Source organism: Anser anser (assembly GCF_964211835.1).
Source record: "Anser anser genome assembly, chromosome: 21".
NCBI classification, from domain to species: Eukaryota; Metazoa; Chordata; class Aves; order Anseriformes; family Anatidae; genus Anser; species Anser anser.
In genome coordinates, this window is record NC_139742.1 from 3,306,009 (window position 1) to 3,333,734 (window position 27,726).

At 44.8% G+C, this 27,726-nt stretch overlaps 1 protein-coding gene across 14 annotated transcripts in view; it reads left to right on the plus strand.

Moving 5' to 3' along the window:
* Positions 1–27,726, plus strand: part of LOC310885015 (voltage-dependent N-type calcium channel subunit alpha-1B-like) — a 283,849-nt gene that overhangs the window by 143,259 nt on the left and 112,864 nt on the right. For 8 of the 14 annotated variants that reach the window (XM_083807730.1, XM_083807736.1, XM_083807737.1 and 5 more), the window contains 7 exons: positions 1,433–1,548; positions 10,429–10,485; positions 11,150–11,224; positions 13,188–13,277; positions 17,038–17,247; positions 24,492–24,604; positions 27,583–27,695. In XM_083807730.1, coding sequence (XP_083663856.1) covers positions 1,433–1,548; positions 10,429–10,485; positions 11,150–11,224; positions 13,188–13,277; positions 17,038–17,247; positions 24,492–24,604; positions 27,583–27,695 — 774 coding nt within the window. The remainder of the gene's footprint in view (positions 1–1,432; positions 1,549–10,428; positions 10,486–11,149; positions 11,225–13,187; positions 13,278–17,037; positions 17,248–24,491; positions 24,605–27,582; positions 27,696–27,726) is intronic. The other 6 variants (XM_083807738.1, XM_083807742.1, XM_083807741.1 and 3 more) reach the window with 3 other exon arrangements.

Below are 27,726 nucleotides of genomic sequence, written 5' to 3' on the forward strand. Positions count from 1 at the left end.
GAGCGCGCTGCCAAAATCAGGAGAGCAGCTCAGCTGATGGCAGCTCACATCCGCGGCTGGTAGCTGCGTGCGTCGCAGTGCTGAGCCAAGTCCTCCTGCAGTCCCCTTCTCCGCGGGTCAGGCAGTCCTGCCAAACTAAGCAAATTGTCAGCTTGGAGGGGTGAAATGGAGACTGTGAATACAAAGCTGGCTTTGGCCCTTGCAGCTCCTTTTTCCCCATTCTTCCTCTTTCTTTCTGTCTCCTGCTCCTTGTTAAATTCTTACTGAGGAGCATGCATGGGTAATGAGCAGGTGATTAGTGAAGAGTGGGGTTAACTAAGGCTTGCAAGAAAGGAGACAGCGATGTTAAGATGTCAAGTGGGACAAAGACTGGGGCACTGGTATATGTGAGGGACAAAACCTCACCACACTTCTGACCACGCAGGTTAAGCTCTCACGGGATTCAGTCCTGTAACCCCTCGTTGGTGTGTGCTCAAAGCAAGGGGCTGCAGAGGCTGTTTCGGAGCCCTGCAAATGGTAGAGGACACGGACATCTGCAGAGGTCGCTTCAAGTGGAGCACCAGGAGCTTCCTAGAGGTGACACAGGCCGGCCTGGGGAAAGCCTTAGTGTGGGTGTGTGCAGGTTGTTACTGCACTGTCATCTCAGCATCGTTTCAAGGTAGGCTGTAGGATGTACTTGGAAAAGGCTTTTGCAGTGGTTGGGTGAATCTTTCTTTTCTTTTTTTTTTTCGAGCCTGTGTTATTTGCTTCCTTTCTCACTTACCCCACCCCCACACGCTGTATAGCCTTGTCATAATCTGATGACAATTTGCTTGCTTTCCATGTGATCTTATCAATTAGTAAGGTCATTGTTACCCCGGATGCTCTGGGTTGAGGGTATTTCACCTTCCTGCAGAGTACCCAACCTCACCTACAGCTCTCGTTTAACTTGTGCTCGTCAAAGTTGGCTTAAGCCTGGGAAAACTCTGAGGAGGGTGAACTGGGAAAAGTAAATCTCTTCCAGAACTGAAAGACCACTGGTGCCTCTCTGACAAAATATTCTGCTTCTAGGGGGAATTATCTGGGGATAGTGATTTAGGTGGTGGAGAGGGATGGAGGAGAGCTTTTAGTGTTGGGGACAGTAATTCATATTGCCTGGCTGGACAGATGTATGCAGCAGTGCATCAGGATCTCATTGGCAAGGATGCTGTGTGGCCCCAGAACAGAACTGTGTGCATTTCGGACTTTGCAGTCCTCCTGCAGGATGAGGGGCAGAGAAAGAGCTGAGGTAGAATCAAAGTGGTGCCTTGTTGGGCAGCAATGTGTAGTGTGCTGTGGTTCCCGCTGCTATCGACTTCACAGGCTTTGTGGAGACAATCTCAACGGTGAAAGAAGGGCTGCGTATTTTCCCTGACTTTATGTGATGTGCTTTCTTATTCTTCTCGCTCTGTAGTGAATTTGCCAAAGAACGAGAGAGGGTAGAAAATCGCCGAGCTTTCCTGAAACTCCGTAGGCAGCAGCAAATAGAACGGGAGCTAAATGGATACCTGGAGTGGATCTTCAAAGCAGGTAAGGAGAGACAGCTAACGTTGGACCAAGGTGCGTGGCACGTAGAGTCTGGTGATGGCAAGGACAAGGACCCCAGGACCAGTTCTTGGCGTCCCTGGCCAGCAAAACCTGGACAGGGCCCAGCTAGCACTTATTATTTTTGTTGTGCTTGTTCCTGCGCAGTCACACTAAAGTTATTGCAGAAGATCCCAGTTTGGTTAAGCAAAAATAAAGGAGTTGGGCCAACTTGCTTTATTGCTGAGATCAAAGCAATTGTCTTAATACGATATAATACAAAAAGCGATACAGTGCACAGTCTCTGAGGTGGGGAAACTGTTGCCTGAGATGAGTCATTTATATTTTATTTACTTTCCACCACAGCTATTTTATAAGCCTCTCTTGCTATGATGGCAAAATACACTGGAGTGTCATTTTTATGAGCTACAAAGATCACTTCCATGAAACTTATCCTGGCGAGTGTGAACAGTGCTTTATAACTATTATAACTGAACATTAGGCTTTATTGAAAGCAGTGATCAACTTTAAGAAAGACCTAAAATCTCTATTTTAACAAAAATAGCAGGTTTTTCTTTTTATTGGATGGTAAAGATTACCAATAACTCTTCTATGTTATAGAGTAGCTAATATATATTGACATAACCGCAGTGCAATTCATTAAGCATTGAGAAAACTTCTGGGGCTGATTTGCTTCCTTGCTTGCATTTCTGCAAAGCTTAAACATCCGAGTAAACCGAAAACGCCTTTTGGAATAACGGCGGGGAGAAAAGGAGCGGTGGCTTCACAAACAGGTTTTCAGCTGCCTTCCTAGGCAGGTCAGCTTCACCTCTGCCCATTACAAATGGGGAAACTGAGTTCCAGCATTGTGTAGTGATTTGGTGGACAGCAGCTGGGAGGCACTGTGTTGCTCTGAAGCCATGGGACAGACCTTTGTGACCTTTGTTTCTGCTCTGCCTTGGTGCCCTCTGCGAGCCACGGGCCAGCAGGGAAGGGGACAGCAGAAGCCTTCTCAGACAGGAGTGGCCTGAACATGAGTTTTAACAACCTGGCCAGAGAGAAAGAGGTCTGAAATGTAAAATAGGAAGAGCTAGTGGCAGTTTATATGGTGGCTTGATCCCATTATTCCCCAGAGCACTATGCGCAGTGACAATTGAGTGCCAGTTGTATTGACTTTTATTCACGGTGACTGTTCAATGGCTAGTGCCCTCAATTAGGCAACCACTCTTTATCTCCCCTTAATTCTGTGGTTCTGTAGGAAAACAAGGGCCATTTGCTTTCCTTTCCATTTAGAACTTGTCTTCTCGTTTGTTTACAGCTTTTTGCTACCTCAAATTCAAATTAATTAATGGCTTTTTGGTTAGCTGGAGCAGAGTGCGGTGATTCTGCCTTGGCTCTGCTGCCATCTTGCTTTTAAGGCTCTTGTGATTTCTTGGGCTCCAAAACCCAGTTTCCCCATTAATAAAATAAAGATGAGAATTTCCTTGGAGGGCTGTGGGTTGCTTTGTTTTATTTTGGGGACTGTTGTACCAATAAAAGCTATGAGGAGGTCATTAGCTGAACCTTGAGGTCTGAAAGTTGAGCTGGAGAAGTTATAAAATACACAGCCAGCCTCAGCTCCAAGCACTGAATCCCTTTGGGAATGACTGGCTATTCTATTTCTGTGTTGCCAGTGCTGTATAAATGCCACATGAATATACAGTGAAATTTCTCTAAAATGCTCATCTTTTTTATTTTGTCTAATAACACAAGACCCAGAAGGTCTTACAGAACAAGCAAGTGTATGCAAAATAGCTGAATCAGGGAATAATAAAAATATTCTGTAAAGGCACTGTTGAAAATACAATAGGATTTTTTTTTAAAAAAAGCTTCTTAGTACAGCTGAATAATAACAATAATTAAAGTCAACTAATCAACTTAATGTTATTAAATCTTTAAATACAAAACAAACATATCATGAAGGCTAGACAAAAGAGAGAATCATGTGTTTGGAATTCAGGCATTGCAATGTGGGACTGTGCAACCGATGGGGATTTCCCATGTCTGTTTCTGAAGCCAGGATTTCAGCTATGCCCATGTGAATCACGGATCGTGCCACTCTTCCTTGCCCAGGACCGTGTGTGTGGCCATGGCCAAAGCAAAGTGCTTTGGAGAAAAACAAGCAGAATGGAGGTCAGAGGCTATCCAGCCTGCAACAGCCCCAGGCAGTGAAATGTTATAAGCTCTTTGCATAAATGGAAGAGCAAAAGCTCTTGGTGTTCTGCTGTAATGTAACTCTGGAGGGTTTTGGTTATTATTCATGTAAATATCTAATTGTTTTTAAATCCTTCTAGCACCCTTGACCTCAATGAATCCTGTAGCAAGGAGTTCCACATGTTAATAGTTGATTTGATCGAAGAAAAATGCTTTTTCCTTGATTTTAAGTATGATGTCTTTCTGCTGTAGTGGGAGAAAGAGCTGAGGAGTGTACTTGGTATTTCTTTTTATTACTTCTCATTCTCTGCTGCGTCTCTACCTTGTTTCACCTTATTTTATTGTGCTCAAAAGCGTGCAGAGCCAATCTGCTTTTTTCTGCTCTTCGCATGGAAGGCTCTCTAGGCTTCTAGTATTTATAGTATCCATCCCAGAGCATTTTGTTTTTTCATTTATTTCTTATTTATTTTTGATGCAAGGTAGGAAGAATGGAAAACTGTGTTCCATTGGTTCATAAAGGGGCATCTTAATACTAAATGTTTAAGTATAATACTTAATGCGGTTGGTTTTGCTCTGTAACACTTTACATATTCTGAGTAGTTGCTGGAGTTGGAAAGGAGATTTCCTTGTTCTCAACAGTGCTCAAGTTCTTACCTGAAGGGCTGTAATGGGTTTAAAACCAAGGAAAGTATTTGAATGACTAAAATCTTCCCTTCATCTGTACAGTACCTCCCATTTGTCAACACCGATTTTAATCTAGCTTTATACTCATTATTTATTGACCACTTTTGAGTGCCTTTAATGTTTTGTAGAGCCTTCTCTATTTGTAAAGTGAATAACATTACCTCTTGATGTACGTGTTGCATTAAAAAGGTAGTTCTGATAAAATTTGGAGGTTGTTTACTATTAACCCCTTCTTATACTGAAATTGTAGCTTGTTTAGTCATCCATAAGAAAACAGTGGGTCTTTTTCTACTTCTTAAATGCTGTCTGACTCGATAATGTTCCAGACCTGGTTTAATGACTTCTCTTAATAGACATTGGTGTTGTAAGAATGGAAATCTTTAGCAGCCTGGCCCTTAAGTATCTGACTACATTTTTCCTTTTTTTCTAGGGGCACTTTTAATTTTTTCCAGTGGTGAAATAAGGCTATAAAGAGGAAGAAAATAGTAACAAAAAGTGCTTGTGAAGTTTTCAAGGAGGTACCTTGGTACAGCTAAAATATTGTGGTGCCAACTCACTACTGATAAATCACCAGAAGTGCAGCAATGGTTGAAACTGAAGCACAGGTAGCTCAGGCTATTTTAAATGTGGATTGTTTAATACAGTCAGCAGCGTATCTGCTTGAGGAATCTATACCAAGGTGTTTTACGCAATCATATCTTTAATGTATAGCTACTTGTCTGAGCTATACTTAATACAGGAAGTCTTAATTGATGGAGTGCTTAACAAAGGCTTTCCCTAGTGAAGGGTTGGGAACAAAGGAGGGAATTGTAACATAGCTGATGTGCTGAAGTGCTGAATGTAGACATGCATGACTTATAACAAAAAAGTCACCCTCTGTCCACCCAGTTTCCTTAGAGGTTGACTTCCATGAAATAGGATCATCCAAAGACCAGGTACGAAGGTTTTAAACCCATTTCTTGTGTGCATGTTAAAGAATGAAGACATAGGATAGTCAGGAGAGTTTACATATTTTTCAAGTGAAATAACAGGAGATTTCATGTAAAATTCCCATATATGTTTATCATGAAGCCAAGACTAAGCATGGAAAGTTTTTACTCAGTGGAGTCTTTCTGATAGTGTTGTGAGCAGATGTCCTGTTGCCACACGTGATTTAGAAACCTGAAAGTGTTTTCAAAGCAGTAAGGTGTTCAGTGGTGTGAGTTTCAGGCCAGAAGCAATGATTAAATCATATGATTTCTTGTCTCTTGCAGAATTCTTGTCTCTTGCAGAATTCAGGCTGTAATTCATATGGTAATTGCTATGCCAAACCTGTAAATGTTGGCTGTAACATTTAGAAGCAAACTCTATGGCTCATTTAGAAATGGACCTGTAATCCTAACTTTAATCTCAAAGAATGAAGTCAATTATCTGCTTTTAGCAAATTACTTAAGACCTACTCTTCCCTCTGCTGAAAGCCAGCGGACAGGGGTGCAAAAAGCAATGCTTCACACCATGGTGCTCCTCTAGACATGAGTCAAATGTACTCAACAAACGGTGCTTCTTGAGTTCAACCAATATCAAATAAAGTCTTGTTGGTGATCAGCAACCCTGTCCTGCCCCACCTGCTGTGTATCAGAACAAGGTTGCTCCTTTCTTCATGTTTATCTTTTGGCTCCATGCAAAAGTAGTAGCAAGTCAATCCGAAATTGTGCCTTTCAGAGGAGTTAGAAAGTGGTGAAGTCAAGCAATGTAATCCATGCAAATGATTTTGCCACTGCTGCTTTCCCTGTTAAACTCCTCAAAACTATAGCAACTGTTAGGCTGTCATGCTGCATTTTGAATCGAGAGGGGAGAACTAGAAGTTCTCTGCACAGAGTAAAGAGCTTATAAGCCCACAAATACTCTTTTGAAGATGTTTCTCTTATCTTACAAGGACATGCATCATTTTGAAAACACTGCTCAGAGACTGGAATTCTTTCTGTTCAGAGCTAATCAAGTTGCTGGTCTTCTGCATTTTCCTTCTTTCCCAGTCCATCTCTTTCACACAGCACTGATTCTGAACATTTCTTTTCTCCTGTAGTAAGCAGGCTTTGGGAATGGATTTAACCTCTCTCTTTCAGCTCACTGTAACACGAATGTCATTCCTTGACGCAACAAAGCTTTACGAACCTCAGGCTTCAGCTTTCTGTAGAAGAAACAGAGCAACAAGCCCTTGACACAGCTGGAAAAAGTAACCAGCATCCGTGAAAAATGGCAGCAACATGCATGAGATGGCCAGAGAGGATTGCTAGGAATTAGAGACCCCTGTGAGAGTGCAATGGCTTTCTCTAAGGGATGCATTTTTATCCACTTTTTCTATTTAACAAGTTTGAAGCTTCAACGGTTAAAATCTTTTTTTTTTTAACTTCTGCAGCCTGTTTAAAGTGAATTATTTGCTGTAATACACTCTCCTTTTGAGTACATTATGTCCTATCTCCCCTTGTCAAAGAGAAGGGGCACCATGTTTCTCTGCTGCTTTGCCTGTTTTGTTCTGCTGGCCGGTTCTTCAGTATAAGACGACTGCCATTATTTCCAGTCCTGTATCGTGCTGAGGTTTGTCAGTACTTAATGACCAGCAATTAATCTTTCTGCTGAGTCACCTCTCACTCTGCTATCCTAGTGAAGGCCCTGTGCCTTTGTTTGGAGGCTAGAAGTTGCTGATCTGATACCGTGTCTTTGTTGGATATCTCTTCTAATGTGGAGGTACTATTGTTTGGAGGTTTTTCAGGCTTCCTAATTATCTTCTGCCAGTGTCTGTTAGTGATGACTAAAGGCAATGCAACTTCTGAGCCTCTGCTAAGGATGCTGCATGGTTAAAAAAAAAAAAAAAGGTAATAATGTGATTTCTTTCTGCTGAGCTATCTTATAAGCAGGTTTTAAAAGCCTTATAAAGCCCCACTGGGGTAGATGTGGCTCTTCGGTTCCCTGGAGGATACAAGACAAATGGGAGTGACTGTCAAGGGAGAGGACTAAAGAGCAAGGGTGGAGGAGAGACAGGCTTGAGGCAATTGCATGGGTGAGACGCGTTTTTTGGTTATTTTAAAGAGGCAGCAGAAGTGAGCCATGGAAGAGGTATGTCTGTGGAGGGAGATATATTTGGGGCAAAGGCTCAGCTGGTCCACAGAGTTGTCTCAAGACTGTACTTTGTAGGTGAAAATACATTGGTATCAAATTGTCACTTATAAATTCGGATGTCCCACTGGCATTTATCATCCTGGTTTCTGAAACCTCAATATGGCTAAACCTGTCATCAGTCTGGCCACGTGGGCACGGGTGACACTGGAACATCAGATGTCATCAGTACACCATTGCAAATCGTGATGTCCGTACAGGTCACGGGACCCCCAGGTGATCTGGAGACTTGGGGTTTTTCTTCAGCTTCTGCTCAAAGGCTGGTAAAGAGCCATGGCAAACTATTACAGGAACATGCAATCTGCGGCCACTTAGAAACAGGGGAAAATAATAATTTATTTTCCTTCACAGTCAGAGATCTGTGAAGGGAACAAATACAACGATTTTCCTCTCCCACTGGTACAAATCAAGCACAGAATTGAGTCGCCACCTGAGCAAATGAGCTTTCTTTACTGGAGTGTTTTAATTTTTAATTTTTTTTTTCTTTAAATAAGAAGCGATTGAAGCTGACAGCTCTCTGAGCGCTGACCAGTAAATGTGCTGGGTCTGGCTGAGATGTTCCTTAAGCAGACATCTCTCTTGCGTTGTACTCAGCCGGGTGTAGCTCGTAAAGAAAAGCTGCCTGCCTTCTGACCTCTGCTAGCTCATTACTTTCGTTGCTCACCACCTGTCTGGCCACGTGTCTGCTCCCTGCAGTCCCACAGGGTAGCTTGTATTAGTACATCTAATTACCAAAAGCAGTCTGAAATTCAGCTTCTCCCTGGGAGTGGCCAAAGAGCTCCTCCGGGACGTGTTCGCCTTCCTGGGCTTGTTTGTCACAAGACCTAAACATACATTCCAGCCCAAATGGTTGTGAATTTCCAGTGCAACTTGCTATCGTGTCGCATGGGTAAATAAAACCTACCTGTGTAGTGCGGAGGAGCCCATTTCAGATATAACATACAGCTCCTTAAATCACACTCCATGAACAATGCAGGTTTTTAAAAAAAAATCTATAGGAAATTGTCTACTGTATTAGCATCTTGAGCTCGTACTTCTGCCAGCACAGGGTTGCTTTGGGTATCACGTTTGCAGGCCCTTTGTGCAGCTGCCTTTGGGAAGGGGCCAGCTTCTCTAACCATCCCTCTGTTTTACAGCAGTCAAATTCATTATTAATTGTCATCAACTTTTTTTTTTAACTCCTTCTGTAATTTTAACCCCAGAATACCAGTATAGCTGGTATATACTAGTACACCCTAGGCAAGACTTCAGAAGTACCTTTTGGTTTTGAGGTTTGAGAGAGGTGGTTCTTGAACTAAAAAAGCCCATTTTAGTTGTCTGACCTGTGGTAATGAGCTTCAGAAAACACCTGAATTGTATTGTTTTCATGTTTGAGGGTGTTTTTTTCCTTCTTTTTGAAAGACTTCGTGCCTATTAACAAGCAGATTGATAGCTCACTTGACATTTTTAACCCTCTCTCAGCACCATTGATTTCCTTCCCACCTTCTGAGTCTTTGGTGCATTAGTTTGCATTTTCGTTTGTTTTCCTCTGCTTGGATTCTGGTCTTCCTCAGTCCTGAATATCATTTTCGAGCCTCCTCAGTTTGCTGTCTTATTAAAGTATCATTCATTCTCTCTCTCCCCCAGATGATTAATAAAGAGATTATGTAAGACTTGTGTGGTAGTGCTGATCCCTCCAGTATTCCTCCAGACAGCTCTTTGATGTTTGGCTGTGGTTTGCTTTTATTTTTGTAGTTAGCCTTCTATCTAGGCTGGTTTAAATGGACTTTTAAGCAAAGTTTTATAGGAAGGCAGTATCAGACGTAATTTGGGATCTTATTAAAATATCTATGTCAAACGTATGAAAGAATTTGTCATTTTTAATAATACAAGGAAGTGTACAGTTCACCAGCTGCCAATTCAATATTTTGTATGCTTTAGATTGTCTTTTAGAAGATCCTTACACAATTTTACAGCAGCAAGCTAAAATCTGCAGTTCAGGCTATATGAACTGTAAGGTTTCAAGTTTTGGTGCAGCGTGGTGCGTGCTGCAAATTGACTTGGGTGATGACATTTGCATTGTGAAACCTCAGGAAATTTGGTCGTCTTTCACACAGAAATGAGTCAGTTTTGATTGGGTGTGTGTGTGTGTTTTTTTCAGTGCTCTTTGAGTTCTTGTTCTGTAGGAAAGTATAAACTCATATTTTGGAGACAAGATATACAGCAATGGAAAACCAATGGTGACATCTCACGTACATAGCAGTTTGAACTGTGCTAGGCTGAACTCCACTGTAGCAACTTTGCCATGGATTTTATTTGGACAAAGATTTGACCTGATGTCTATTTGGTGACCTTCTGTCCCTTGTGATGTGGCAGAGCTGATGTGTACCACAGCCTTGCTTGTGTTACCCTGTGCCATGAGGCATGGATCCTTTTCCCCCAGCTTAAATCCTGGTATTGTTGATGGAGACATAAATGTGGCAATGGGCACCGAGCATCTTTCATTCCTTGGTGTCTCCAGTGGGGCTGGGCACGAGGGACTATGCTCTGCCTTGTGGAGACCTGTGCCCTCACTTGGAGCTGGAGGAAGGTTCTTGCTCTACAGAACTTCCTTGTGGGTTGGAGCTTAGTAAAGAAACTGGAGTGGATGGCTCATTGTGAAGAAGAGGAAGTACTGCAGTCTTCAGGTGGTTTGTTTAACCTCCTTCCCTGGTTCTGTGAACCATCCCTTTTTCTACAGGCTTGGTGTAACTGGGCGATACAGTGGGACAAGGCTGGTGGCAGCTGGGACAGAGGTCTGCTGCACCCAGCTCAGCTGGTTTTAGAGTGGGGATGCGATAAACCTGAGGCTGAGCCTGGCTGTTTTTCCTCTTACAGAGGAGGTCATGCTGGCTGAGGAAGACAAGAATGCGGAAGAGAAATCTCCTCTGGACGGTAGGTCGTTTTGCTGTGCGGTTTTCCTCCCGCAACACACGAGAGGTTCACCTGCTGTATGCTGACGTGGCTTTCTGCTGCAACCAGGAGGGTGTGAGCAACACGCTCTTGCATGCACTTGGAATAAGTCGGGCAAAAGAGTCCCTTTTCCTGTACTGGGCCTTTTTGAGGTTGCAGGTGGATGATGAGCAGTTATGTGACACCACTCTGGGATGGGGATCTGCCCGCGGGGTGGCAGGGGCACCCGCCCCAAGCAGAGGCGGCTGTGCCTGGGGGTAGGCCGCAGGGCGGATGCCAGAAGAGAAATGCGCTGAGCGAGAGAAGGCAGGGCTCTGAACCAAGGTTTCCAAATGGATTTGACAAAGAGACTAAGACCCCTGTTACTTGTAAGCAGTAAGACATAACAGGGTGTGGTGATCCTCTCTTCCGACGTGTGACCCTAGCGTGTCAGGCCGGCTGGAGCGTTGGACACAGTGCAGTGAGGACGCGGGGCCCACTCTCCCTGTGCCTCGAGACCGATGAGCTCTTAGGATGCGACAGTCAAAGTTCAGTTAAAGATTCTTCCCTCTCCCTTTTCTGACCATCTTTCGTCCTCCCATGTCTCCTCCTTTCCCCTCCCCTCCCTTTCCCCCCTCTTTTTTTTTCTCCTCCCATTCACTGTCAGGGAGGGCCGCCTCGGAAGGGCCGATTCAACAAGGCACGGCACCGGCAGAGACTAGCAGCGGCAGCAGCTACAACAGTGAGTGGATTGCAAATCACCAGGGGCTCAGGCGGCACAGCGGGGCAGCGCTCCCCCCTCGCCCCGAGCGCCCAGGTCACCGGCGATGCTTCCTACCCGCTTTGGCTCCTTCTGCCCCGAGCTTGGTGGCTCCTGGGGCATCCCGTGCCTGGCCGCTGGCTTGGCTGGGTGACCTGCGCTCGGGGAGGGCTGGGGGATGGACGAGCTGGGGCTGCAGGAGGTCAGGGCTGAGGTGCACTTGGAAAATCTCCGTGGGTGTGTGTCCGTGGGTGTGTGTGTGCGTGGGTGTGTTGTCCGGCACGTGGGTGTAGCCAGGGCTTGTAGTCTGGAGCTGCGATGAGTGCTGGAAGAGCAGGCTGAAGGGCTGAGTGCTGTAAGCAAACTAGAGGTGGGTGCAGGTCATGGGGCAAAGTCCCAGGTACGCTGAGGCTCCATCCATCCGAGTAAGCTGAAGGAGCCCGGTGATGGTCCCAGCTTTGAAGCCAACTGGTATAGAGCAGCCCACGTCTCTGCTAGTAAATGGCCTCAGCCTCCTACGCAGGGGTCATTGCATCCAAAGTGCCTGTAGAGATGGCATGCTCTAATTACTAAATTTAGGGTGCTTTTTCTTTTTTTGTTTTTGGTGGGGGAGGGAGTGGGGATGGGGGAGAAGATAAAGGAGAAGGTGCTCGATTCACGCCAAGGAGTGCAGTAAAACTTTGCTCCCAGGGTTGGTTAAGGTCCAGTGCTGGGGATGGTGCTGGGGCAGCTGCAGCCTGGAGGGCCCCAGCGCCGGTGTTGCAGGGACCGAGGATCCAGTCCTGCTGCTGGGTGGGGAAGAAAAGAGCAGAAGAGGTTATCTGCAAAAATATTGGGTCCAGACCGCAGGTTGAGAGCATCCTCTCCTCTTTGAGCCTCTGAACCTGGGAGATGTTCTGGGGGCTTCCTGGAGGTGGCACAAGCACGAACGCTTAGCTGCAGAGGAAGGAGTCCATCTGTTTCTCTGCCAAGGCAGGGAAATTGGTGTAGGTGAGGGGGTCCTCTCGTATGAACCCACACCCAGGTTAGCTGCTGCAGAGTGCGTGGGTTTGCTGTGTGTGCCTACCGAACAGTTTGTATCACCACACCGTGGGGTGTCTTACTGCTGATAGCAAACGGTGCTTAGTTACTGTCTGTCTTGAAGCTGTTACAAAACTGTATCAACGTATTTTTTTCTGATAATTCTCAAGGTTTGCAGGTAGGTGGTCGCGGGCCCAGCATCCACGCTGCTCCTGCGCTTCCCTGCATGCACTGGGTGAGCAGTGCAGACCTCTCCGAGCCTTAGGCTGCAGTTCTCCTTCCCCGTCTTGTAAAACGGTGTAGCGGTGTTTATCCTCCCTGCAGAAGATGCTGTTGGACAAAGAGTGTTCTCAGAGAGCTAGGACATCCCCAGAGGGAAGGAATTGTGCAGTGGGTGCTATTAAGAGTGCGTTTGCTGAGTTGTAGCCGTTGCTTTCAACGTAGCGTTTTTGCTGCTTAAGGCATCACTCTGCGGTAAACGGTATCCGAGCCCCATAAATGCTAACTTCTTAATGGTGCACGCTGTAAACAACATTAATGTTTTTAATGGATAGAAGCACTCGTCTTGTAACCCACGGGGGCTCAGAAAGGTTCAGTGACCCTGCCCAGCCTTTCTGCTGTGCTAAAAGGTCCAGCAGCTGCAGTGACCCCGCTACCCTACTGCATCTGCCGTGGGGGTGAAGTGTAAGTGTGCAGAACTGTGCCTGGCAAACCTTCAAGATCTAGAAGGTGAAATAAGTAACCACCCTGGCATGCAGAGGCCCTGCAAAGTTGTAGGCTGACCGATTTGCTCCCGCTTACACGCTCGTATGAGAGCTTTAAGCTGACGTCGGGCAGTAAATGCTGGCCCTGGAGAGTGAGGGGAGGGGGAGAGAGAATCCACTCTGAAAGCTCACGGGGCATTTTCTCTTTAATTTGCACACAGTGTTGAAAAGAGCTGCAATAAAGAAGAGCAAAAATGACCTGATTCATGCTGAAGAAGGTGAGGACCATTTCACAGACATTTGCTCCGTTGGTGAGTACTGGCTTCGCATTCCGCCAGGTTTAGATCTTCGGCTAAACGCGTTCATGTCCTGTTTCCTCCGAGTGGCTCCTTTGCTCCAGAAACTGTAGTTTCGAGAAGGGGAACTGTCACTGCTCCTACAGCAGCACTCAGCTTTCCAAAGCCGAAGGCATCATGGCTTCACCCACTCCCCTCGCTGCCCTGCTCAGCTATCGCATGCTGCACCCTTTCAGAAAGCCCTGCCAAAACGCTTGGAGAAGCCATGCTGTGCTGGGCACACTGCGGTCCTGCTTGGAACATGCTCACTTATGCTAATGAAACCCAAATATGTCAAACAATACCGCTAAGCCTCATCTGTTGTGGGGAGGAGAGGAAGTGGACAGACATCTGGTCACACGTGCCACTACAGCACAGAGTATGGCTCAGCAGCCTTTGCCAAGTGAATGGGCACTGGGAAATGCTGGGCAGTGGCCCCAGATTCCTCATCCTTGCCTTAGAAGGGGTTCTTGTTGAGTTTTCCACATGTCTAAAGCCAGATAAAGAGATATGCATGCATATGCATGCAATTGCCCCTGTGCCTCCGATGCAGCATGGCATCCTGCAAAGTCTGCCACTGCTGGTGCAAATTTGGCATCTTCTTTGGTTTACATGGGAGGCAGGCTCGGAGCACCAGCACCCCTCTGTGCACCCATCTCTGTGGACATCAGCAGAAAAACCTTTCAGTTGTGGTTTTTCCCTGCTGGCTGGAGAGACATCTTCCTGCCTGCTTTGGAGATAGTTATTTTGCTTATTCCTGTCCCCGTTGTTCGAGTCTGTATTTTGTTTTGCTGCTGAAGCAGCAGATGTTCTCATTATCTTCCAAAGAAATGCCTTGGCACCACGGTTACCACGAAGCAGCAAATCCTGGATGTGTAAGGGCAGCAACATGAACAGTACACTTGAGAGTACGTGTCCATGTATGCTTGCAAGCATGAGCGTCTCAAATGCTCTTTGGAAATTTGGCATTAACCTTTTTAAGAGATTACAGCTGCTGCTGGATTTTTTTTCCACTTTAAATGAAGACCTGCTTGCAGGAAATGAGCACTGCTCTGCATGTTCCTGACACCATCACCCTCTGTTGGACTGCCACAGGCTGCAGGTTTTGTGGCTAAACTGCTGACACTCCTATGTGAGATTTGTTGCTGAAAGAAGGCGAAACTGCAGCAGCCGTGTGCGGTTTTGTTTTGTTTTGTTTCTGAGCAGCTCGGATCCCTGCATGGATAACACGGAGTCATCATTTCTGGAACATTTGTTTATGGCTGCAATAATTATGAGATCTTTGCATTCACATCCAAGTCCCTCTAGGCTCTGGGCACCCATGCCACGCAAACAGATCTTTCAATTCAGCATTTCAGGTGGCAACGGATGACGGAGCATCTGGGCTCGTGGATAATCTGATGCAGAGCTGGGAACTGTCTCAGGAGCATATGGCAGGGAAAATAACAGCAGTGCTTTCCACCTTCTGTGAGTGGTTCATCCACTGGGGAAAAGTGTTTGTGATTTTGATTCATGGAACAAGACAAAAAAGAAGTGGATAAAGCAGATACTTCTGCAGGCTCTTGAGAAGACTGAAGCTCTGCATAACATAAACGATCGGATCGTATGGGTGATTATGCATAAAGAGTTTTGAGAAAAGTTTTTTTGGATGGTTTCCTTGGGCTATCATGTCTTGCTGATGGCAGCACAAGAACTGTGGAAGAACTAGCGATACAATTGCTGAACGCAGAGAGAAGATGCAGACCAGAGGGGCAGAGACGTTGACAGGTCTCTTGCTGGCTGTTGCCTGAATACGTTGCACTTTAATTCAAACACAAGTACCTCAATGAGCCTTATAATTACATTATAAAGCTATATAGTGGCAAAGACTTCCCACTGTGCTCTCTGGAGTTATTTTTAAAATTTATTCTTTTCTTTCCTCCTGACTCCGTGCCTTTTCTTCTGCACTAACCAGCCTGCAGCTGTTGATGCTGGCTCCTTTTGGCTCCCCACCCTCCATGCTGTACTGGAGACAGGGCACTGTCTTGATTTCCAGACAATGAAATCTAGAAAAGAGGATGTTTTCCAGGTTTAAATCAGTTTAAATACAGAACATGGCCTGTTGCTGCTGCTCTTTCCTGGAAGATCGGCAGAGCCGGCAGAGAGGGGATGAAAGGGCAGCAGACTGTTCCTGTGCAAGTCTGAAAGTATGGACTGGCTCAGATTTCTGAGAGGTCTTTACCTGCTTAACACTATTACAATACAGCTGTAGCCTATGTTTTTATACTGTAGTTCATTTTATTACCTGAAAACAATAGATGAGCACTATTATTACTATTATTATTTTTTAAACTGCCCAGGGAAGGATATCAAACTAACAGAACGCCGAGCTTTTCAGTGAGGCATTTGTTCAAACCCTGGCCAGGAGCAGCTCTGCACTTGGCATGTCAGCGGCTGGCCAGAAATGCGGAATGAAGCACAGAGCTTGCTTTCTGTTAGGGAGGTGGTGCAGCACGCTCCCGTGGGGCTGCGAGGCGTGGAGGACACACCGCTGTCACAGCTGGATGCCTCATCCCTCCGATGGGTGCGGTGTTTGGTGTTACTGCAAGATGAAACAGGGCGAGATTCGCACCCCCTTCCGTGCTTGGAAGTGATGAAATGTAAGCAAGTACACTCAGGAAAAAAAAAAAAATTGGCTGCCGCAGCCTGAACACTTTGTTCATGTAACTCAGCCATCTCCAAGGAGAGCCCGTGCGAGTCACCTGCTGTCACGGAGCTTGGTCCAAGACGGGATGGTGCGTGTCCTGGTCAGCCCTACCTGCTGGCAGGCAACATCTGATGATGGGGAAGGGCATCAGCGTGCTACCTTGCCACGAGCCGTCTTGCAATGAGGCTCGCTGGCAATCAGAGGGGTGCCAGCACAGTGTGAAACAGGTAGTGGACAGCCTGTGGCCATCACGACCTGCTCTGCTTGCAACAGCGTCTGCGGCTGTTGCAGAGGAACTCCAGCGGGTGCTGATTTCTCCTGCCTCAGCACTGGCCTTTTCATCGCTCGTTTCTACAGTGCTCGTTTCAACAGTACCTCAGGGGAAGAGCTTACATTAGGAATCATTTCTTCAGTCAGCTTCCTATTATTAAAACATTTGACTCTCTTCCAAGGTTTCAGACCAGACTTGAAATGTAGCTGATATAAGCAGAATTGATACAAATGAGTAGCTGTGCCCAAAATATGATGCATGGAGACAGACTGAGCCCTCTGCTGCAGAGAGACATGAAGTCAGAGAGTAAAATAAGGAGACTTTGCTCAGTTTGGTAGTTAGGGCCGGGGCTTTGCCTGGTTCTTGGAGCAGGGGATATAGGGACAAGGTGCCAGCTGCACAGCTCCAGGAGGATGTGCTCCACACTGGGGACACAAACACCACTGCCCAGGTCTTTCCGTGACTGCAGTCAGCCAGGAGCCCAATGGACAGGAGTTAAACCGGGACATTCAAGACAGCTTCGGGGGCCTTGAAGCCCAGTTCCTTCTGAATATGGAGCTGGGCGCTAATCCCTGAAGCTCTGTAATCCCAGCCTTCATCCCTCGCAAAGTCATTGCAAGCGAGATGCCCTTGCTCAGCCCATTCTCAGTGTGCCCAGCTTTCTGCTCAGCTGTGTTTCTGGTGCTTGGGAGTGGGTCTGCGCTCCCCAGAGCATCCTCTGGCCTTTTGCCTGCTGGGATCTGGTGTGGTGACTCTTGTTTCTGTGCCCCACTGCCCAGGGTCTCCTTTTGCCCGTGCCAGTTTGAAGAGCGGGAAGAACGAGAGCTCGTCCTACTTCCGGAGGAAAGAGAAAATGTTTCGGTTCTTCATCCGGCGCATGGTGAAAGCTCAGAGCTTCTACTGGATCGTGCTCTGCGTGGTCGCCCTCAACACGCTCTGCGTGGCAATGGTGCACTACGACCAGCCGGAGAAGCTCACCACTGCGCTGTGTGAGTACCGGGGGCTGCACCTCTCCTCTAAGCAGGTCTTGTGCTTTTGGCTGCTCACAGCATTTCTGAGGTCTGTTTTGGGGGCTTCCCATCACCATGACCCTCAGAGTAAGGTCACAAATGCATTTATGAGTGCCTCTTGTAACTCAAGGGTCGTTGAGTCATATGATTCAGACAAAAAAACAACACATCAGGACACGATATCCATTTGAGATGACATGGGAACGTGATCTTTAACTTTACCTCAAACTCCAGATTCAACCACGTGTTGGTCTTGCACCACTGCACGAGGATTTGTTCCGTAGGAGGCTTTGTGAAAGGAGGGGTGAAGACTGCATGCTGGGGCAAATTGAAGTTGCTCTGTCTAATCATCAGCTGCTTAGAGAACTGCAGAATTCATCCCACTTCGCAGCTGATCTGCATCCGTGGGTGATTTGTGTTGTGGACATAGTTAAAGCTCTATCTGTGGTGGTGTCCCTGGGATAACAAACAGCATGTGCCATGACCAAGGCTACTTGGGAGGAAAAAACATGTCCATATGTGTTTACAGAATTGTATGCTAATTCATCACAGTTTTAGCAATTATTTCTTTATTCTTTAAAGGGTTGCAATTTTACAGATCTTTTTCAATAATTGTTCCTTCCTTGCTAGTGGCGTGTGATCAGATGGGATCCATGTCGTGGTGTCCGTCTGTGAAAATATGTGCAGTAGTGATAGAAATTATATCAAACGTGCTGAAGCAAAAAAAAAAAAAAGTCTAGGGAAAAAATCAAACAGTCTGACTTAATAACTGTGGCTTAGATCATTAAAGTTACTTATCCACCTAATTTTCATTGATTTCTCTAAAATTACTTATTTAAATATTTCTAGACCCAGATCTTCAGGTCTAACATTATTATAAAGAAGCTAACTTTTGAAGTTTTTCTTTTATAGACCTAAAAGGTCAAGAATACTAGCTGTTCTAACTTCAAAAAAGCTCCCTATTAATGTTTGCTAAAATATTTAATGCCACCAGGTAACTGAAGATGTAATGAGATGCATAAGGAAGACAGAAGCTCCTTTCAACTGTTTCTCTTACAAGATTTAGGTGGAAAAGACAGGTCACACAGAGAAATCTGTCTGGCCTGTTCGTTTTCCAAATTTAACAGAGGAAAGCTAGATTGGCAGAGTAATTAGAAGTTTGAGGCTTAGGATTTCCTCTTGAATTAGGACTAAATGTCTAGGAAAAAAAAAAATAAAACACTTTAAGTCTTTCATCTCAGAAAAGAAGAATTCAGATTTCCAAAGTAAGTTTTGGGAACACCTTACGCAGTAACTTTTCTAAGAGAACGTTAAGAAAGCCACGAGCGAGCGATTTCTGCTTAACGTTCACATGTGAGTAGGAAGGATTGCTTGTGCTGATTAGAATTAAAGTTGCACCTCCAGGTGGGAAATGTATTTGGTACAGTCAGCATAAATTAGGCTCCCTACCTACCTCAGCAGCAGACAAAAACTAGGGAAGGTTGGAACTGTATTCTGCCCGGTATAAGGGACTGGGGTGGGTTCATCTTTCAGATGCTCTGGACAAGTCCCTACCACCCAATTTGGGAATTACTTTCAGAAAAATATGGGTACCATACTTTAATTTCTCCATAATAGAATACTACCTAGCCAAGAGCAAGTGATCCCAGTGAGTTATTCCCAACTTCATGGGGAAAGTTATCATTTTCATGGTATAGTATTTCCAACTAATCGAGAGTTTATTATAGAATGCAGAGAATATTTTATGCCATAAAGTACATGTGTGGGCTAGCTGGTTATTTCTTTATTGCAGTCATGGTAAGGACTGGACTTGGCTTCTCTCTCTCCTGCATACACCAACTGCAGCCAGTCTGGTTACCCTGGCACCAAACACATTTGTGAATGATCCCATCTATGGTTCAGTCCTCAGGGAGTGCTTCTTGAAAGTCTTCCTATGTCCAAGATTCGTTCACAAATCCATCAGATAAAGGCAGAGCAAGATATTACAAAACTGGGAGATTTTATACAACTCCTGGAAATACTTGGCGAAATCTTTTAACTGTGCAAGTGACAGAGCTTAAAAGTGGCTTTAAAGTTAATCCATGATGAGTGAACTTCCCTGCAGAGGAGCAGGACTTGGCTGGTCTGATGTAGAGCAAGAGAGAAGCAGCCAATGCTAATTAGGTTGTTTCATGGAAGGTGCTTGGAGCTGGGCTGGTGGGGAGTTGTATGAACTGTGACAGGGGGACAGGAGTGCGGTGAAGTCTGCGAGGATCTGCTAAGCCACAAAATGCTACCCAGGCACCTCTAATTCAATTATACCTGTCCCTCTGGGGAACATTTAATTACTTTACAAATTAATTTTACCTAAAGAATGGCTGGTTAAAGCCTTACAGGTCTGCATTGATTTATTTTCCTCTGGTCTTTTCTTTTAACTTTTCTGCTGTTGAGTTGTTCTGATTAGCTTTCTCTACTTGATATTCCGTGTTGCTGCAACTGCTTTGAAAAGGAACAGTGGGAGCTTTACAAAGGGGCTTGGAGTTTGTTTAGTCTCATTGAAAGAGCTGGCTATTTACCCTGATGGGAAACTCCTGGAATTCTTGGGGTATGGTAAATGACAGGACATACTTTATGCCTCCACAGTTATGCCCAAATTAGATGGGAAAACTTCCTTCTCAGTATGAAAAGGGCTCTGGTGCCACGTTGCAATGAGTTTTTTCACACTGCACATGTATGTTTGGCATTTGCTGCTCTCCAGAGCATGGACCTTCAGTTAAATAAGTTGCAGTTCCCTATAGAAGGATATCCGTGATCATAATTTGCTTGCACTTATTTACACCAAGAGAATTCTGTCAGAAGACAACTGTGTAATCTAGCATAGGAAAGCATTGCTTGAGATCTATTTGCAGCAAAGACCTATCTTCATCAGCAAGGACAACAACCATGAAGTCTGTAACGTAGGCACATAGTGGAGGTGCAGCATTTTAAGGGTTTTCCATTCAGAACTGTGCCCTCTAAAATATGTATGTTGTAGCATGAGCAGAAGTTACAGGACTGATATAAAAGCAGCTGAATGCGTTTCTGTGCTATTCCGGAGGTCAGCAGAGGTGGTGGTTGTCTCCTCTGCTCTTGGATAAAGCTATGGAAGAAAGTTGGAAAGGAAGGGCTGTGGAAGCTTCCCCGGGATGAGTTTTAGGGACTGCGATGAGAAGGTTTTAGGATTAAATCACTAAGTTTTCCCTTGGGAGGATGGGAGCCTTCTCATCAGGCTTTCCTTTGCCTGTGGCTGCCCTCCATGAAGGAGCTCTCTCTGGGTTTCCCTGGCTAACTCTGTAGTGATCTTTAGCTTGCTTCTCAGTTTCTGTCTAAAAATGAGTTCCAGAACGCCTCCTTTCTGATAAATACAATATTTGAAAACAGTATTTTAGACATTATGGCCTGAGAACGTCTTCCCTGTGTGCTGTGCTGTGCTGAACCATGTGTTTGATGCAATTAGGCCTTTTTGATGATATTGTGTTTGCCTTTGAAGTAGATAGCCAGCTCCCTCTGGATATAAATATGCAGCATTTGCAATTGCAGGGAAAAGGCTTTCTGAAACGAGCATATTTATTTATGTCTGCTGAACGTTTCACGTCTGCCTTGTCAGAGGCAGAAGTTGTACTTCACTGAGGTTCTCCTCCTGGTTGCTTTAATGTACGAGGAGGAAGAGCAAAGGAAACTGAAGTGGCAGGCTCAACACCTGCTCCTAATGTCATCAGACTTGGAGCCAGGGCAGAAATGGAATTAATCCATTGGTGATTGTCAAAAAAGAGCCACTAACCATCTAATTCAAAAGTATGGGGCAAAAAGATACTAGCGTGGCCTTTGCTAATAGTACAAATCTTAAATTAAATAAGAGTATTTGTATCAAACTTTCTTTGCTTCAATCACATTACAAAATGCTTCTGTTTAAGGCAGATTAAATTACTTGTGGGGTCTGAATACCAGGAGGTCCAAACAACAAAATTGTATTTTCAATTAAATGGGCAGGGCCATGTCAGAAGAAATCACGTATCTGATCCATCAGCTGGAGGAGCTGATTCATTCTGAGTCAATTCCTTCTGCCCAAGGAGTTCACTATGCCCACATTTTCCTTGCCTCCATCCCTTGTCCGTGCGGCGCTGTGATGTGTAGCACCTGGTGTCTGCTGAGGCCCAGCTATCGCTGCGAGCTCCGCTCTAGACGGACAGCATCTGGCGTGAAAAGACGAGTTGGGCTCTTCTTTCAAGAGAGGCAGAAGGAAGTTGTTCCTTGGTTATTGAGTTTCTTATGTGTTTCTTCTGTTTTTTTATTGAATATCACTTGATTCTATTTTACTTAGGGCATTTGCTTGCTGCTTTTCTCCCATGATAATCTGGTCTTGCATATATTTGTTCAGGTTGTGTCTGTTCAATGACAAAACATTGCACTGGATAATAATTGTGGTTTTTTTTGGAAATGCTTCTGCTGGATGGGTGACTGAACATTAATCCTTTCTTTCCTCCTTTTTCTTCTTACAAAATGATTGCAGTTATCTTGGCAAAGTGCACTGGGATATGTTGGTGAAAATTGTAATAAAAATTCTACCTTGTTTTTTCATTATTCTGGGCATACGTGAAATATAACGCTTAAAGGTGAGTCTGCTGGATAAATAAGAATCTCCCCACCAAAGTGAGATACAAGGGGTGAAGGCTGTGCAATGCTTTCCCTGGACCCTCCCTACAACCTCTCCCTGCAATTCCAAGTTTTGTCTGCCAGCTAAGCAAGGCCATCAGTTTCAAAGCATTGGTTTGACATCGATCCTTGTAATAGGAGGACTTTACACTGAAGATATTCAAATAAATGTCGTCAGGCTTGCTGAGCTCTGCTGAGCATGAAACCTAAGATGGGAGCTCTAACTTCCCAGCGAGAGAGCGACTCTGTAAACGGCATAAATGCTGGTGCAAGTTTTCCCTCGGGGCTAATGAGTGGAAGAGGTGACAGCAGCAGCACAAATTCTTCTGTGTTCTGGGAAGATGTATCTGGTTTGCTAGGGGAGTGTTTCATTCTGCTCCTTACCATTTCCAAAGACTGCAGGGTGCAGAATGGAAGTTAGCTACTGTCTAAGTGGCTGATTTGCAGCAACAGCTATTAATAATTAACTATTTTAACGTTCTTGCTACTTGCAATCTTTTCAAGTGTGTGCAAGGAAATTTGATACCATTGAACACATTTTGAGGGGTTCCTTGTTTTTGCTGTTTGTTGGTTTTGTTTTCTTGATTTCATATTCTTATGTTATTACTATCTAACGTCACGCCTGACATTAGCTCCTCTGGTCCCTTTCTCTGCACTTGAATAGTCAAGTATATTGCCAGGGTAACTCAAAAATTCCTACTCTGGGATCCCTTGTGTTGAAAAGAACTTTTTGCTCACTGATTTGCTACAGGTCTTTCCAGGAAGGAGAGAACTTTAGCATGGTGTGGTGGGAACATGCTTCTCCTAGCAGGTTCCTGGCACTAAGGAAGGCGATGTGCTGCTCCTTCATGAGTCCATGCCACTGCAGTGCCCCCTGAGTGCTGAGACCCTGCAGATGGAGCCTACCTGCTGGTAGCAAAAACACTGAGAAGTGTGCAGATCTCATATTTTGTCATCTTATTCGTCAAATGTGAACTTTGCCCTTTGTAGTCTCCTTTAATGTTATTGCTCCTATTTACAAGGAGACTAGGTTACATGGAGTAATTAATACTCTCCCAGTATTTCCTCCCCTCTTGAAAATGTTGGCAGAAGCGCCCTTGTAGGCTACCCAGTGAAGTGTTAATAAACCTTCCTCATCTACTTAGTGCTTCCTGCATTTCACTTAGCATCATGCCTGTGATATTTCATGACTGTCTTCATTTGAAATGTAAAATCCCTCTTTTAATTTTTGATAGTGGAAGTGTGCTTTTCAAGCCATTTCAAAAGACAAGCATCAGTGCAAGATGGACCTGGGCCAAATGCACTCGCTTGGTATGAATGTGCAAGGCAAAGACCTGAGCAAAAGCCATGCAGTGTGAAAGGACCCTCGTTCCCTCCCTGCTCCTTCCCCGCACTCATTAGCTGAAGCCATGTATTCCAGGAGGCATACAGAACACTGGGATTTCAGATTAATTGAATTTTTCCCTGTAGCAACTTGTATCTGTTGCCCCTTGTCAGTGCACCTTTGAGAAAAGTTTAGCACCATCTTCTCTTTATTGTTCCTGGAATCATAAAACTTGATTTACAGAAGTCTTCCATGTAGCATTGGCATGCTACAATATCTGAGAAGCTTCTGTGCTGCGGTAAGCAACATGACTGATCTTTACCTTTTGAAGTTTGACCCTTTCCTTCCCCTTTTCTCTAGAGGGAGAGGTTTGCCGTGTGCCATTTGGTTTGTTTTGGTAGTATCAAGGGGATTTTTAACCTTATGTTTGTTTTTAATGTTCCATTGTTTCTGTTGCTCATTGGCTTCCAGACCTAACTTGCATAACTCAAAATGCCAAAGGCAATGTTTTCTGTAGCTTCAAGTCCTAAAAAGCCTGATACGGAAGTTGAAAGCTCCAGCTATGTTCTTTCTGCCCTTTGTTTCACCATAGGTGATAAATTCTCCCATCAAAAGCTTCACAGCCTATTTGCTTGTGATATATGAAGCAGAAGGAAACTGAACTTGCTCTTCCATAATTATATAGTTATGCAGGCATAATAAAAATAAAAGTGGCTGTGTGCTAACAGTAGACCCAACACCTCTGAATCTGAGCTCACAGAGGCAGCAGCTCTGTTGGGTAAGAAGGTATTTTTATCGTGAGAGAATGTTATAAAAGCTTACACCCCACTTCCAAAAATGCCCATCTCACGTAGGTACAGAAGCTCCAAACATGCATTTGCAAAACATCTGTGCAATGAAATTAGACCTTTGGAAATTCTAGATCCAGAACTCTTTCAAAATTCCTTTACAAAGAGGATGATGATATTATTTAATGCTCATGCCAAGCTTCCCACAGTACACATGAAACATTGCCTTCCCCCTTCCCGATTCCTCAATCTGAATGCAGCTCACACTCATATAGAAATATTTATGTGAAACTCTCCTCAGGGTCTTGTTTGCCATTGCAAAGGGATTTTCTTCTGGCAGGAGGAAGCCTGCATTGTGAAAAATTACTGTTGTTTCCTGCATGAAGAACTCTGCCTACCAAGGTCTTGTGGACTAATTTAATCTCTTTTCTGTTTCCTAGATTTCGCAGAGTTTGTTTTTCTGGGCCTGTTCCTTACTGAGATGTCTTTGAAGATGTATGGACTGGGGCCAAGAAATTACTTCCACTCTTCATTCAACTGCTTTGACTTTGGGGTGAGTAGGTTTCAGCTGCATGGATGAAGTGCGTTTTCCCCCATTATTAAATGGGGTTCAGTGATTAAGACTGTGTATGGGAAATGGTGCTACAAAGGTGTCTTTTCCATGGAGCAGTTGTCATATAAATTAGCTGCAGTGAAACACATTAAGCTTTCCCTAGTTATAATCCTTCTTGAAGAAATGTGACAGCCAGGGATTTCATTTCCACAGGAGTTATGGGGTGCTCGAAGCGTCAGCACCAGTAAATGCTCTGATTAATGTGAGATTCTCTCTCCCATTTAAATGAGGGTGATTGAAAGACAAAAAGCCCACACATCTTATTGCTCATCTCCCCTATTGTCCCTTCAATGGCCTTTATGTCAGGATACATAGGCAGAACTTTTCAGACATGAGTGCCCAGAAGCAGAGGCTTAAACACATAATGAGGTGACAGAAAAGCCCTAATTCTGATCGTTTCATTGTAGAAGTACAGGCTCTCCCTTTCCTGCTAAAACCATACCTGTAACATGTCAATAGAAGGGCCAGTTCTGACACAACTGTACAAGAACATTGCAGGTAGATGTTTATTTATTAAAAGCTATTAGTCTGTACTAACTACAGACTAATTACCTAGGGTTAACTGGGCTTTTTATATCTTTAGCGTGGGGTGAGCACTGGTCCTAGAGCAGGAGTCAGGCTGTAAGGTTTCTTTAACAAAGCAGATGTGATGCTTCTGATGCAGCCATGAGCAAGGGGAAAACAGGTAAGTTCATTGTAGCCACCATCCAGTCCTTCTCTCCAAGATGGATTTAGTCTGTTGTTTCTAGTCTTAATCTGCCAAAATGCTTAGAGTGATTCTTTTTTCCCTATGGGCTAAAGTCCCTGCTTCAGCACTGGTCCCACATGGGAGGAGGAGGTATTTTTGCTTTTGGTATGTGACAGCTCCTAAAGCCAAGACTACACGTAGAGCTACCAGATCCTCTTGTTGGCAGCAGTGTCAGGAAAGCTCAGAGCTAAACAGACTGAGGTCAAACCCAAAAGTCATCTGTGTGTGCCTGCCCTGAGACCCTGCTGTGTGGGACTTTCATCCCTGGGTGCCCCTTGCAGTGATGGGGGATCAAAGCATTGAGATATGCTGTGCAGATCTTTCTGGCTGCGTAACCACTAAGGCACAGACTTCTACAAACAGGAACCAGATCGCAAACGACCCAGACAATGTAAGATAACTGCATGTCTGCACACTGAGAGTTGGCACCTAATCCAAGAGCCAGAGAAGCTTCCCTCAACTGGAGGCACCCAACTCACAGCAAAGCTCAACTGTCATGCTATGAGGAGTGCAGCACTGGCAATAAGCTTTGCAGGGTGTTTCCCAGGAGGTAAAGCTGTTGATCTGTTTCTAATTCTGCCTCCTTTAGAGAATCCGCAGGGATTCTACTTCTGTCTGTGTTTCTGCCTCCTCACCCACCTTCCAGCCCCCAGAACTAATGCTGCTCCTGCACCCCACTGGAACACCATGTAGATCTGTAGCCAGTTTAGTTTGACAAACCATCATGATGAAATGGTTCAAAAGCAAAAAGAGAAACAACAAAACAGGGCAACATCAGTCTTGGGAGAAATGGTCCACTGGGGTCTCATGTGAAACCACTCCCAAGAGGCCATGCTGGGATGCCAGGGAAGTTAATTGTCAATGTAATATGTGGAGTGACTAAGGAAAGGTTGTTGCTGGTTCATGAGGGATTCCCAAGAGTCAGAGACTGTGGGAGAGAAATATTAATTCCTTCTTTTTATAATGGGAGCGATTGGGTGAGCAACTGTTGTATGTTCCCCTTTTTCCACTACATTTTCTTGATCAGGGTACAGCGTTTCATGCAGAGCGGCTGCGTGCCGTGCTGCGTTTTTCAAAAGACATCCAGGTGTCTGCTCACGGAAGGGGTTTGCAAGCTGCCGAGGGTCACGGCACTGCTCGGGTACCCAGGCACAGCAACTTGTGCCCTGCCATGCCGTTAACGCTGCCTTTCTCATGAGGAGCCAGCTGCTCCCTGGGGTCTGGTTGTAACGTGCTAATGGTGTGCATCACGCAACTGGGGACCACGGTCCGTGCGAGCTCTGAAATATGCTAAGTTAATGCAAATAATAACACTGGCAACAAAATGCCCATCTTCTCTTATTAACTGTGCAATAGCCTGTGTTGATATAATCACCCTTTCTAATTGTGCTTAACCCATTATTATTTTGTCTTTCTTTTTTTTTAATAGAGGATTTCAGAGAAAAACTCTTATTATTTATTGAGGTTAATTCTCTGTCAACCTTAAACAAAAATTAAAAACAAAGCAAAGCTAAAACCCTTGGCTGGGGACAATTCTTTCAATAACTGGAGCCTGAGGGCCTGGCAGACAATTGGATGTGCATGCTAGAGACTTTATAGGCTCTCTTAATAGCTGGTATCTTAATCAGTCTGCTAAAGACTCTGAGTTGCCAGAAGATTCTGGTGATTTTGCACAAGGTTAACGCTGGGCTGTTCTGCAGTGCCGCAGCCAAAGCCATGGTGCTTCTGTTGGGATGGGGAGGGTGGGGCGGGGGCCCCGTGAGTCTCTGGGGGCTGCCTGGACTGGTCGCGTGGGGTGGGCAGGTGAAGTAGTTGTACAAATGGTATTTGCAGTTGTGCCAGTGTAGATAAAAAAAAAAAAAAAAAAAAAAAAGTAGTTGTGTCCTTCAAGAAATGCTATTTTGAGGTAATTCGCTTGTTAGAGAAGAAAGCAACAAGTTCCTATCTCTTCTATCCTACTCTAGTTACTGCCCTTTTTAAAATTGGACTGCAGAAAGTTAGAACCAGGCTTTTTTGTGTTTTTTTTTTTTTTCTTTCAAAATTGCACTGAAGCTTCCGCAAGAAAGCCCTCGTAGTACGCGCTTTGACTCTTCAGCTCTCGGCCTCTATAGCAGCACCACAAAGAACGCAGGAGATGTTTTGCCTTCTATAAAATGGACTTCTCTTGCAGGTGATCGTGGGAAGTATCTTTGAAGTTATTTGGGCTGCGGTGAAGCCTGGTACCTCATTTGGCATCAGCGTACTGAGAGCTCTTCGACTGCTGAGGATTTTCAAAGTCACAAAGTGAGTCCAGCTGCTGTTCTGTTCCCATTAG